General features: G+C 37.3%; 1 protein-coding gene across 1 annotated transcript; it reads left to right on the top strand.

Annotated features, from left to right (window-relative positions):
- The first annotated feature begins 10,593 nt into the window (after positions 1-10,593).
- LOC129245235 (transcription factor SPT20 homolog) lies at positions 10,594-13,214 on the top strand. Its single transcript, XM_054883278.1, has 2 exons — positions 10,594-11,113; positions 11,180-13,214. The coding sequence occupies exons 1-2, from the start codon at positions 10,594-10,596 to the stop codon at positions 13,081-13,083; spliced, it is 2,424 nt and encodes an 807-aa protein (XP_054739253.1). The 3' UTR covers positions 13,084-13,214.
- The last annotated feature ends 514 nt before the right edge of the window (positions 13,215-13,728 follow it).

The raw sequence follows: 13,728 nt of genomic DNA, 5'->3' as shown, positions 1-13,728 counted from the left end.
CAGGTGTCTACAGGGGTGAAACCTGCGGTAACACCCGAGTAGAAACTGTTTGCTGAGTATTTTGCTGTGCTTCTTTACCGGGAATAATATTATGGTTGTCGTTGTTTTTGTTGTCGTTGTCGTTGTCGTTGTCGTAGCAGCATAAACATTCCCCATGCATGTACGAGGAATGCTGCTGAAGTGACAGTCTTTGGCCGGATATAAATCCGGATCGTTCCGGTTACGTATAACCCACTGTCGTGGTAATTGGCTCTGCTTCGTGCTGCTTAAACCAACCGCCCAATAGTCTTTAATATTGTCGCCAAGACAATTGTTTTCTTTCGATTCCTCGTTTGCCTTCGATTTTACCTTGCACAATCAGCTGCAGCCACTCATGTTCACATAGCATCATCATCCGCCGATAGCACCGCATTTCGCCTCCTTCGTCCACGTTGAGCTAGCGACATTTTACAGGCTAGTTTACATGTATTGTTTGCAAAAAACTCTAGTGTCTATTCCGGTTTCAATTATCAATCATATAATGTTTACATTAACCTAACCTAACTTTTTCTTTCTTCTTTGTTCGCTCTCTTAGGAGCTTCAGAATAACTTCACGGCCAATAATGCTCTCGAAATTTCACTTCAATCCGTGTAATCTATATGAATCTTGTGCATTATTCACAAAAAATGGATGACGCTTCCAAGCGCTCATTGACCCTTAAGGGGGTGGTAGGGTTTAGCGCTAAAAAAAAACACTTTTTTTTAATTTTTTACAGAAATATGGCTTAAGATACTTTAATAAAATCAGTTGCATGTTATTGTACATCTTTTCAATAAGTTTTTAAAAAATATTAATAATAAAATATTGACAAATAAGCCCATGACAGAGTTTTTTTGGAGATATGTTTTTCGAGAGGTGCTCTGCGGTGCCAATCGGCATTCGTCGTAGAATCTGAAACCAAAAAAGTCGAATTTTTCAGTTAAAGTATGACGTAATGCTCCCCCCCCCCCCCCCTCATGAATAAATTTTTTTTTTTTTCATTTTTGTAGTTTTGGTGGCAAAAAAACGTAAAACGAGCATTTTTGGCGAAAAATTTCGCCATATTTGTAAGTGAAAAACAACCTTAAAAAAAAAAAAATAAAAAAAATAAACAGTGTGGGGGGGAGGTATTTTTGATTTAGAAAACGTGTGCCAAATTTGAAAAGAATCGGTTGAATAGTTTCGGAGTTGATTTTGGCACCGACTTTTAAGAAGTCGTTTCGGGAAAAACGCGTTTGAAAAAATGACTCTGAAAAATTATCTATGCTCCGCATTCGAGGTAGAGTGCCTACAAAGGCTATAACTTTGAGAGTTCTGCTCCGATCCACTTAAAATTTTGACACAACATTCTTGAAATGATTTACTATAAGATGAGTGAAGAAAAAAATTTCGATTTTGTGACCCTACCCCCCCCTTAATGCATTCGTGATGCACTGAAACCAGCAAAGCAACACAATGCGTATAAAGAGGTAGCTACGAGTTTAGTGTAGTCAGGTTTATTGCACTTAAGTGAATACTTTAACTCAACATAGCACCAAAGAATTCCAACACCAAGAAGCACTATTTGCTTGACGATTTGAATGTATTGATTCAATAATTTCAGTCACCGAGAAAATGTTATGCTTTTCGCCTATTTAGCATAGATTTTTTGTTTTTTTTTTCGTTTGTTTACGTTTGTGCCACTTTAAGACTTTGAACACCTCTTAATTATTCTCTGAGTAGCAATAAAATACTCATTACTCCGCGTGCTAATGTGAATCGTGGGTACCTCGAACTGGGACGTCGACATAGTCGCCTTGAGAGCTCTTCAAATTTTTGATGCCAACTCTCCAGTTCCTGAAGGTATTCGATAAGCTTTCTAATTGCTTTGTCAGATGCATACACAGTAAAAATTTTAGTTTAATATTAATACCAATTTGGTGTTTATATATAACAATTCCAGAAAGTATAAGATTAAACCCATTCCGGTTTCAGAAAAGAGAGAGAAGTTAATTAAAATATTCTCTTTAAAAAACCAAGAATGAGACTAAATTATATACTTTTAAGGGTTTAAAAATAAAGCTAAAATGGTTTTGACTTTACACGAGAATTGAAATAAATTTAATAATAATTAGAATTAAAGTAAATCCAAAATTGAATTGAATGTAGAACTTTATTGGAATTGAAAGTAAACCCTTGAATGATATTTTAATTCCAAAAAGGAATTGAATCCAAACCAAAATTGTAGTAGATTTAGTACATTGTTGACGAATCCTCAAAACAAAAAACAAAATAAATTTTTTAAATAAAAATTTACGTTTTATTTAAAATGACATGAATTTATATACATACATAAGTGAAATAATAATACATATTTAAATTTTATTCTATAATTTCACATGGAACTAATAAAAACATTTTTGAATCTATAAAGTACACTTCAAATGATTTTACATTTTTAAGACTATTAAATTTAATTACTTCGGAAAGATCTGTTGAAATAATTTCATAACACTGCAAAATGGAATTAAATTCCTTAGTGACAAAGATTTCTAAACTTAAGTAAATTTCGTTATCGACAACATATATATAAGTTACATCAAACTGTATATTAAATACGTAAAATGCTTTAAGATACAAGTCAAAAACTTGCCTAAATTCATAATGCTCGGGCACTGCTATCTTCTTACCATCAATTGTTATAAAATATTGGCAAATTGTGGCTTTGTCTTGTCCAACTGCAACGATTGTGGGCTGACCAGACGTTATTTTATATTCTTCTAAGCTGTAAAAACAAATTTTTTTATTTATGCCCATTAAGAACAAAAAATTTATAGTAAACTAGCATTTCCCAGTGGGCTTCGCACCACCATACATAAAATGTTTTTTTTATATCGCAAAAAATGTTTCATATTAAGTTTTCTTTATAGAACTCGTAAAATGTTTAAACAGTTGAATTAGTTGATTTTTTTCATTCAACATACTTTCTAAAGATGTCACAATAGCCTTTTCTGTACTTTTTTAAAATTTGATTGTGGTGGTCACCTATATACAGGTAAGGTGAAAGAGCCGATAAAAACTTGTAATTAAACTTTGATTCTTTAATTTCCATTTCAATTTTTTACGCTAAATAAATTATGCTAAAATAAATAAAGTTAAAAATGTTTTTCCAGTTCCATGAATGCTCCAGTTTTTATTATATTTTCGTCCAAAATTAATATTAACATAATATATATTACTTACAACCACAACAGTACAACAGAAACGCTCATAAGCGGCTGTTATTTGTTGTTGTTTTTCCCATACAGGCATTTCGTATGAGAGGAAACCATTACTCACATAAAATGTCATAACTCAGGAACGGCTGCACCGATTTCAATCAAACTTCACACAAACCACTTCCTCAAAGATAGAAAAGAACTCTAAAATTTTTGTGTCAATCGGTTCGGCAGTTCTTGAGTTATAAGATTACCAAAGAAATGTAACTTCTTTTTATATATATAGATTACGTTTTCAAAAATAAAACTGTCGACAGATTTTTGGAATTTTGCTTTTTTTTGTTCGCGTCCACTGGCAGTGGATGGCAGCAACTTTAAGAAAATCAAATAAGGTATTACTTCAGACGTCCATTCTGTACAGTTTCCCAAATTAGAACCGCCACTCGCAGCAATAAAAATTTGTTCTGCTGCAATTTCTGCTGCACCAGATTCAGTTCGTCTTTAACTATGCAGTTTTGAAAAAGCGAAGATCTTCTTCAGAAATTACCTCGCTATCATCGCTTTCCTTCCGCGTGGTATTTCACTTTTAAAAATATGCTTCTAGAATAGTGGAAAAAATGACACTGAGAGTGAGTGAGTGACAGAGAATGAGAGAATTTTTTAATACTTTCTTGGTTTTACTTTAAAGCAAATAAATTTTAAATTGAATGTAATTGAAACTTAAACTGAAATCAAAATAGCTTGAAATCTAATAGGTATTAAATTTCAAAAACGCAACGCTCAGCACCAATTAAAGTTTTGTTTTAAACCCATTTTGGATTTAAAATAATTGCAAGAATATTTCATCGTCTTAAAATAAAACTTTTTAGAATTAAAAATCAAATTTAATTCCAAAATTGTATAAATTCAATAGCAACTGGTATTAAATATAAACCATCATTTTTTACTGTGTATAAGTCTTTATCTTACCTTTGATATGGATAGACTAAGGGGAGAAGGAATAGGGTTTATTCGTGATTTCTAATAATCATTAGACTGATAATTAATCTTCATATTAAAATCAGAGAATATCCATAAAGTGATGGAAATTATGTAGTAACGATAATATTCCCTTGAAATTGAAATTTGAAATTTGAATTGGTCGAGCCAAGAGCACCAAGAGATTTTGTGGCTCCTAAAACACTCAGGCTAAAAAGCCCATTGTATTTAGAGCTCTGGAAAGAGGGTAGATAGTCAAGGAGGAAAGGCGAAAAGCATCAGAAAAAGAGATAGGAATGTATAGAGATAGAGACAAAGGCAGTTAGACCTGTGAGAATTTTCCAGATTCTTTGGCAAATCTGTAAATATCCTCCAGTTTTAGAGAACGAATATTACTCATTCCCACGAGATCGAAAGCCAAACCTGGTAGGCTTGCTCTAGCAAAGGCAGGACACTCACATAGAAAGTGCTCAGTGCTATCCGCCTCCTCCAAGCAAGACAGGCACATTGAGTCCTCAATGATTCCAATAGTGGTCATATGCTGACCCCATGGGTTGTGTCCTGTAATAATACCGACTATCAACCGAACGTCTTTCTTTCCAAGTTTTAGTAGAAAGTCTGACAGTTTTCTGTTCGGACTTGTCAAAAAACACTTTGCAGTTCTGCAGCGTTCTAGACCGGACCATCGCTCTTTATGTAGATTGCCTACATAATCGCTGATACACTTCGTGATTCCTGCAAAACTGATTATGATTATTGGCTCTGGCATTGTGGGGGAACCGCTGATTCAATTCATCGGCAATTTTGTTTCCTCGAACACCGGCGTGTCCTGGAACCCATATAAGTACAAGCCTCTTCTGTCTTGCGACAGAACTAAGCTTCTTCTTACATTTTTGAGCAATCTTTGAGGTTTGCTTCGCGTGCTCCAGGGCCTTCAGTGCAGCCTGACTGTCACTGAAAACTCCAATCTGTTTCCAGCTCCATATTCATTTACAAGGCGCTACAATTCACAACTGCCTCAAGGACTACAAGTCTGTTGCCAGCTTAAGGATTGAATTTTAGCAGCCTGATTGGCTTAAAATCATAAAAAATCAACCCGTTGCTGTTTTGAGTGTGTTGTTCTGACAGCTCTGGAACTTGGTCTACTACTAGCGGGTGTCTTCATGTTATTTTATCATACAAATAGAGAAATGTACTCGGCAGCTTGCTATGGAATTAATTGACTTCAACATGGTTTTCTGGTACTGAATGGCAAGTAGATTTTCCCTTAAAAAGTTGTGCATCAAATGTTTGGGTAAAGAATTAAAAAATTCTGATAGAATTTCGAGGCTATTTTCTTAATTTTTATTGAAAAACCTTTAAAAAAAATTAAACATTACTAAGAAATTTTCATTTCCAGTGTACGTTCAGTTCAAAGGACTTCCGAAAGATGGAATGAAGAACGCCATTTTGTATTGATATGCCTAATATGATCGTTTTCTTACACAAGCGAAACTCACATAAGCAAGTTTTTTTTTTTCAATTTTAATTTACGATATATTCATAAACGTCTGTAAATATGTAGATGTGTGCTTAAGCCTCAAAGGAAGCAATATTCCTATCAACGTAAATCGCTTAACAACATTCAATATAAAGGTACCAAAGTTAATTACAGTGAACGTGTGTACGTATGGATGTACATACGTGTGTATGCATGTGCTTACGTATACAAGCACAAGCTGATATAGCAGCAGCAAGGCTAAAGGACGATTCTGAATACAGCGACTTTTTGGTTGTTTTATGTAAATTAATTAATCTCATTAGGTAATTTCTTTACCCATTCCATAGAAAATTACTACATCAAGCGTTTTCTTACTTAATTCCCATAATATTTGATGTGATAAATCAATAAAAATGTAGCAAGGAGCAATAGGCGCAACAACAAATCCCACAAGAAAATGTTATGCGTTTCCACTGCGCATGTCAGACTGCGCACTACATATTATACAGAACAGTAGACTTAAACACAAAAACAAACGAGCCGCTCGACCTGTCGAAATGAACAAGCCACCCGACCAATCAATGCACCAACACACCACAACACTCAAATTTGGTGCATGCACTGCATCAGCCCAAGTGAGACGAGCCAAACGGAGCGCTATTCAGTTGCAAGAGAGTCGGCGTCGCGTACGGAACCAACAAAGTGAAAACTAGTGAAAATTCTCGATATTAAAGCAAAATAAACGTGCGCGCACACATGGTAGTATTACTGACTGTAGTCTAACGGTATAGCGAAGCAAAGCTACTGCCGAAAAGGTGACCGAAAAGGATATTCACCAAAGAGTTTAGTAGATAAGTGCAGTTGTGCCAACGTGAAATAAAGCAGCACCTACAGCGGACGGCTAGGCGCCTTTTCCCTCACCACGCACACACATACACCAAAAACACGCATATCATTCGAACGAAGTGAATCGAGTGAGTGAGCGCAAGCTACATAAGTGGACGACTGCTGAGCAACGAGCTCAGTGTGCAAGTACTGAGGTAGGTGTGTGTGTGTATGTGTGTGCATGTGTATATATTGCACGTATTGCTAGGCACTGTATGGCGGTGGAACTGGGTGGTTTAGGGTGGTGTTGGTAGTGGTAATGGCAGGCGCACATTTTCTAGGCTTTCGAGTGTGTCACTGCTTGTGGCTTATTATTGCTGTCAAGGGGTTGTTTGAAATTTTCGTGTATTTCTCTGTTTTTGTTTTTTTACCGCCCTATGTATGTACATATGTGGATATGTGTGTTGCACGTTGTACGCCACGGAGTTGCGCTGTTGTGCGATGCCACCGTCTTTTGCCATGGGCCAGTACAACAATCTTGGTGCGTCACTTTTTTCGACTCGATTGCGTTTAGTCGTGCAGAGACACCGTTTCCCGCTAGGACGCCGAACAGACCGGCAACATACAGGTGTGCATAAACACGTAAATACATGCATACATACGCATATAAATACAAAAATATGCACGGTCAATAATTTGGAGAACAATCGAGTGTATGGGAAAATAATTGATTTAAGACCAATTTTGAGTATTCTGTTCTGTGTCTCGTGCAACAACAATTTCCTCGTGCATAAAATGCAATTTCAGATGTTATCAGAGTATATTTCTTTGGTGGGTGTGTGAACGGGCGATTGATTGAGCAGCTGCATAAAGTCGGTGCATGCTCAGGTGTGGGTGTGTGTGTGTACATATGCAATGGCGAGCTGAGATGAAAAGTAAGCTTTAAAGGATTTGGAAATGCTTAAAATGAAAGTAGTTAAAAACGAATTTAATAGCGCGTGCAATTTGTGTGAAAGTTTTGTGATCGTTTTTGCCTTTTTTTTTCTTTGTAACTTGCGATGCTTCCTTTTAAGAAGCATCAATTTGAAACTTTCTCATCCGAGGATGTTGTGAGCTGCTTGAACCATATGCAGAAGAGTCGTCCTGGCCACTCCCAAGTGTATGGCGATTAGTAACTTCCCCCACTTGCGTGGACTTCTACACTTGGAACCATCCTCCAGAAGAAGAAGAAGAAGAATTTGAAACTTTATTACTCAATCTCCTAAGAGCTCTAAAGTCTAAATAGCCGTGTACCCCGTCTGTGGGCATCTCTAAAAACCACTTCATTGGTTTAGCTAAAATTTTCAAATTCTGAGCTTGAAAGAAATGCCAAGCAATAATTGTGTTTAATGCGAAATTCAAGATTGATCGCACGTACTTCTTCAATAAGAAGAATGCATATCAATACAAGCTGAATACAAATAGTTGATTTCCCCTAGTAGACGCTCATTCATTAATCGCAAATTGCCGTTATAGTCACAGAATTGTTTATTAATCATATTTTTTAGCTGAAAAATTATGCGCCTCAGAATGAATTAAAAAATAACGCCGACAAATTCAATCTTCTTCCCAAATATGTGAGAAATTTTAGATTTTTCTCACTAAATTAAAGCTCAAAAATTAGTTTTACTTTGATTATAAGTTATCTATTTCTCTAAACGTATGCCCTTTTCTCTAAACTTACTGAATTAATTGAGTGCATTAATGCCTGACAAGCAATTACGTATTTGATTTTATAAATCCGGAATTTTCTCCAATGCATACAAATTTGCAACTTCTTTCGCTTGCTTGCGCTTCCAGCTGCTTTTGCTGAAAATTCCATTTAAATAACTAGATAATTCACGAAGTTATGCATGCGACAGTGAATGTAGCGCCTGTGGGTATGTTGCGTTTTTTGGCGTTTAGCGCCCTTTTTAAGTAAGGAGTTAAAGTTTTGCCTGCAAAAATGGAATACTTTGTTTTTTTTTTTTTTTAATTTGGTAATGCAAGTTTTCGGCTGCCTATTCATAAAATTTCAAGCGAAAATCTTCCAAATTAATAGAGGATTGTCAAGCAAAATTATTAAAAATTATTAAATGACTATTTTTATTAAATAAATATTTCTGTATGCGAATTATAAAAATTTCAGTTCACGAAGGTACCGTTAATACAATATAATGTTAAGGGGTAAGGAGTAGTTAGCTAGAAAAAATGATAATTTTCAATAATTTGTTTGCTAGTTAAAATTTACAAAAAATATAAAAAGCAAAATATTTACCAAAATAAAAAATAGCATTAATACATCATGTTTCGACTTGACTTTAGCAAAATTTCCAAACAAAAAAATTATAATTTTAAAAGTTATCGCTGTTTGTGCGTGGAGCCCGTTTCTCCAGAAGTTTCTTGCGGTGATCATCACAAGTCCTGGAGATTCATCTAAAATCAATCGGACAAGAGAAATGAGTTTTATTAATAGATAATTTTGTGCCTGATCGAAGCTTTTTTGTTTTTATTTCAAAATTAACAATATGGCGGCCTCAGGGAATATTTTTTAGAATTTCCAGAAAAAAACCGACAGTTAATTGTTTAAAAAAAATCGAAATTTTTGAAAAGAAAAATCTTTCGATCAGTCACTAGTTTTTTAGGTTTTCCAAAAGCGGTATAAATTTTATTGAAATCTACAAAGCGGTTTTTAAGTTACAGTGATCACCAATTCAAAAAACATAGTTTTGAGAAGAACGCATTTAAAATTTTTCTATCGCGCACCGGACCGCCGTTCGTTAATTGTTGAATAACGCGAAAAGTATTTGTCGGATTCACTTCACACTTTCGCACAATATTTCTAAGATATTATACTTTAAGAAAATACACAAAAAATCAAATTTTTTGAAAATTCTGACTACCCCTAACCCTTTAAAATTAGCGTAGTTCTACTTGTGGTAAGGTTAGAAGCGCCTATGGATATGCTACGGACATAAATCAGTGTCGAGGTACCGACTGTCGTGTGTAGGATTATGTTCAGGTTATATATCGTCGAATAATTCTATTATATTTCCAAAACTCCTCTAAGTATAATTTCGAATAATGCCACCTCTAAATATTTAAAAAAAATTTATTACTGTTACTCGATTGCAAATTAATAAATAAATTTGCAGTCTCAGAAGAGGAAAATCTCGACTATATATATTCTGAAAACGAAGTATCATCCGCAGATAGGCTTCTTTTATGTACGTTTTGTCCACATATGTACATATAAGTTTGAAGGTAGTGACGTGAAAAACTACAAATGTACAAAACTATAACAATACCGGTTCTCACCTACGGCTGTGAAACATTCCTTAAACTGAATTTTTGATTTTCAGTCCATACGCCATATGGTAATTAACTGAAGAGTTACTATTATAGACACTATAAATTTTTTTTTTCAAAATAAAGGTTAAATCATAAGGAATCGTTACGTGTATAACAGAAAATCTAAAAAACTGGCCAAATCAACTAAAAATTGATTCAAAAAATTTTTTTGACTTTTTTTGGTCAAAATTTCGAAATTTTTTTTTAACATAATACTAATTTAAACTACTTATTTGTTTCTATATTGTCTGTAAATTGCATTGAAATCCATCCAACGGTTCAAGAAATATTGATTTTTGAAAAAAACACGGTCCCGATTTTCAACATGGCGTAGATGACTCAATTTTGAAAATTTTTCAAAATCCTTTTAGGCTCGAATGTATCTTACCTAGAACTAATATTTCCCAAAGTTTCAAAGAAATCGAAAGACCACTTGCAAATCTCATATTTTCTGACGGAGTCTTACCCTTTCATTAAAATATCAAAGAAAATGATGTGGTTGCAAGCATTGCAAATAATAGACGCCTCCGGATGGGCTTCACTTTTGAAAATGCTTCTGAAAATCATGAAACCTGAATTTCAAGCCTTATATTTTTACAGGTTTACTATTTCAACAATTCATTTATATTTGTCATTTCCTTAATATATAAGTAGTTTTATTATATTGCATAATATATTTTCAGTCTCCGTCTAGCTCCGCTGCAATTTTCTGTGAAGCATCAAAAATGAGCCAGAAGAGTAGTGCTCGCATCAAATCGAAACGTCGCACTGGCGAGCCGTGGGTATCCAATAACCGCGTACTCAATAGCGCATCGATCACGAAAAAAGGCTGCAACAATATCGGACGCAATCCCAATTTCGATACAGACGAAACAAAACTGCTCATACAATTGTGGGGCGATCCGAAGGTGCAGCGCACACTCATTATAGCTCACAAAAAGCATGCTGTGCTCTGCGATCTGGCGTCCAAGATGCAGCAATATGGCTACTATCGTTCGCCGGAAGAGATCAGCACACGCATCAAGAATCTCAAATGTTTCTATAATCGCTTGAAGAAGGAAATTGACTCGGGTTTGGCATCCGCAGCAGAACCTACTTGGAAGCATTACGCCGAAATGGATGCAATTATGAAGCGACCGATCTTTAGTGTGCGGCCCAATGAGGTGCCACCACCTTCGCTCAAATACCAATTGGAAAAGGCGCGTGAAGAACGGGAGGAGCGTAGGCGTAAGGTAATCGAAGAGGGTAAGTGAAGCGCTTTCGATTTGTGTGTAATCTTTACAAACTGAACTGTAACTTTTTCTTTTACAGGCGGCACACTGTCCGACAGCGATGATGGTCTTGACGAGCTGGTGGCACTGAGTAATGGTAATGCCTCTAAAAACGAGATCGATGATGGTATAATACCCGATGTTGAGGTGGATATCAATGATGAGGCATTTGCCGCAATTGCGAGTGCGGCTGAGAAAACAGTTACAACGCTATCGGCGACCAAGCGGCGCAAGGTCTCGAAAGCGAGCGAAGGCAGCTTGGAGTTGGGTAGCGAATATGAAGATGAACGAGCTGTTGAAAATCGCAGCAATGGTGGCACCGATATGAGTGATGTGCAAATTAAAGAGGAAAATGATAGCATGGATAGTGATGAGTTTCCTTTGTGCAGGCGCATAAAGCGAAAGTCGGTGGATGTTGAAAAAACTAAAGCACAAAAGCAAAGTAAAGTTGAGATGAATAAAGGAAAAGTTGTTGCAATCAAAGAGGAGCCCATCGACGTCGATGCTGACGAAGAGATCGTAAAGGATGTAATTTCAGCGCCAAAGTCGTTTATGCCCACACTCATTGACCGATTGGCCGACAGCTCGGGGAACATTATTATACCTGTCTCGAGTCCAATAACTATTGTCTCTACCGCCACCTGTGCGCCCAAAGCAACCACCATAACCACGTCCAGCGCAATGACAATGGCCATTGTTTCCACCGCCCCCAATATGCCCAAGGCATCCCCCACAACCACGTCCAGCACACAGTCAGCACCACAGGGAAAAATTTCTCTGGTACCAACGAATTTCCTCATGCAACCCAAACCGCCAACGCCAACCGCCACCGGTCCCACAACACCAGCGCCGTTAATACCGTTGCACCAGTCGCAAATTCAATTGTTACCCAACGCTTTGAATGCCGCCGGCGCATTGCAGCCCGGACGCATTTTGCTAAGTGGCGCGGCAGGAGTAGGTGGCGCACAGGGCACGCCCACCAGCGCAGGCTTTGTGGCTACGGGTCCAGGTGGTATGAAGCTGCTGTTGGTCAATGCTGATCAAGCGGCGGCGCAAATGGGTGCATCCAACACGGCTTTGGGCAAAACGTTGTTGCCACAGCTAAATGCGGCTTTACTACAGCAACAACAACAACATCAGCAGCAACAACAGCAAAAGCAGCAACAACAAAACCAACAACAACAACAACAATTGCAGAAGGAGCAACAACAGTTGCAACAACAGCAGCAAGAGCAGCAGGCACAGCAACAGCAATTGCAGAAGGAGCAACAGCAGCTACAGCAACAACAACAACAGTTAAAAGAGGCAGAAGAGGCCAAAGCGCAGGCTGCCAGTAAGCGCCAGCAAAAGCAGCAGCATGAAAAACAGCGACGCGACGAACTATTGTCACGCAAAGAAGCCGCCAACATGCGCATACTGCTGCGCCACATATATGTTGCACAAACGGAGAATAACGAATTACAGCAGCAGCGGTTGGCGCTGGAGCGCGAACGTTTCGATTATGAACGCACGGCAGTAGAGCGTTTCTTCACCGAGCTGCCAAAATTATTCACACAACAACAACAGCAACAGCAACAACAGGCACAAGTGCTGCAACAACAACAACAACAAGTAGCCGCTGCAATGCAGGCGCACACGCAACAGATGCGCCTGAATCCGCCAAAGCTTGTGTTCACCACAGCCGCAGTGCCGGGTGGGGCCGCCAGTTTAGCGGGTATGGCGGGCATGGCCGGCATGGCTGGCATGGCTGGTGGTGCAACCATACTGACACCAACTAAACTAACGGCGAATGCGATGCCCAAGTTGGCGCCGGCGCCAACTGCAGTCATAACGCAAGCCTCAATGCCGGCGGCAGTGACAGTGACAGTGCCACCAGAGGTGCCCGTGGACACGCAAACTGGTGATGTGCAGTTGGTGACGCCAAAGGTAGAGCAAGATGACTGAAGCGCACTAAAGTTGAGAAATAATGAAAGGCGCAAGTTGTGCTTCTAATAACTGTACTTGCAAAATACTCTTTTTGGCGATGATAAAATAGTTGGGAATGAATGAGTTGAATGAGAAATACCGAAAGCACAAACTTGTAGAAAAATAAGTATCTAAATTTGAACAAAAAATCGCATACATATGTACATATCGCACCCTAAATACAAAAGGGTCACAACTCAAAATGTCCCTTCTGCTCAAATATAAACGAGACGTTATCAATAAAACGGTCCGCCGATGACATATGGCAAAAATAATTTTTTTGTTTTTTGGTAGGACTGTTATAAGCTTACATGACAAATTTCAGCGTGATATGTCACATAGTTTGTCTTCTGTGCTACTGTAAACCAGTCAAGCTCGAGTGTGGAAAATTTTGAGTTGTGACCATTTTGTATTTAGGGTGCGATATGTACATATATGTATGTATAATTAGAATACATAAATAATGCAAGCAAATTATTTGAAATGAAATTTGATAAAAGCACGACAGAATTACATTGACAAAATTAAATTTTTTTAGTAGATTTTTGAAAACCTATGTTAAATATTAGGACATTCTTCATAGTTGCAATTTCTCAGAGCTTAAAATAATAGCAAATAAATAAA

Source organism: Anastrepha obliqua, chromosome 4 (assembly GCF_027943255.1).
Source record: "Anastrepha obliqua isolate idAnaObli1 chromosome 4, idAnaObli1_1.0, whole genome shotgun sequence".
In the NCBI taxonomy this organism is placed as follows: domain Eukaryota; kingdom Metazoa; phylum Arthropoda; class Insecta; order Diptera; family Tephritidae; genus Anastrepha; species Anastrepha obliqua.
Note: the sequence above shows the minus strand (reverse complement) of the source record. Positions and strands in the feature narration are given on the sequence as shown.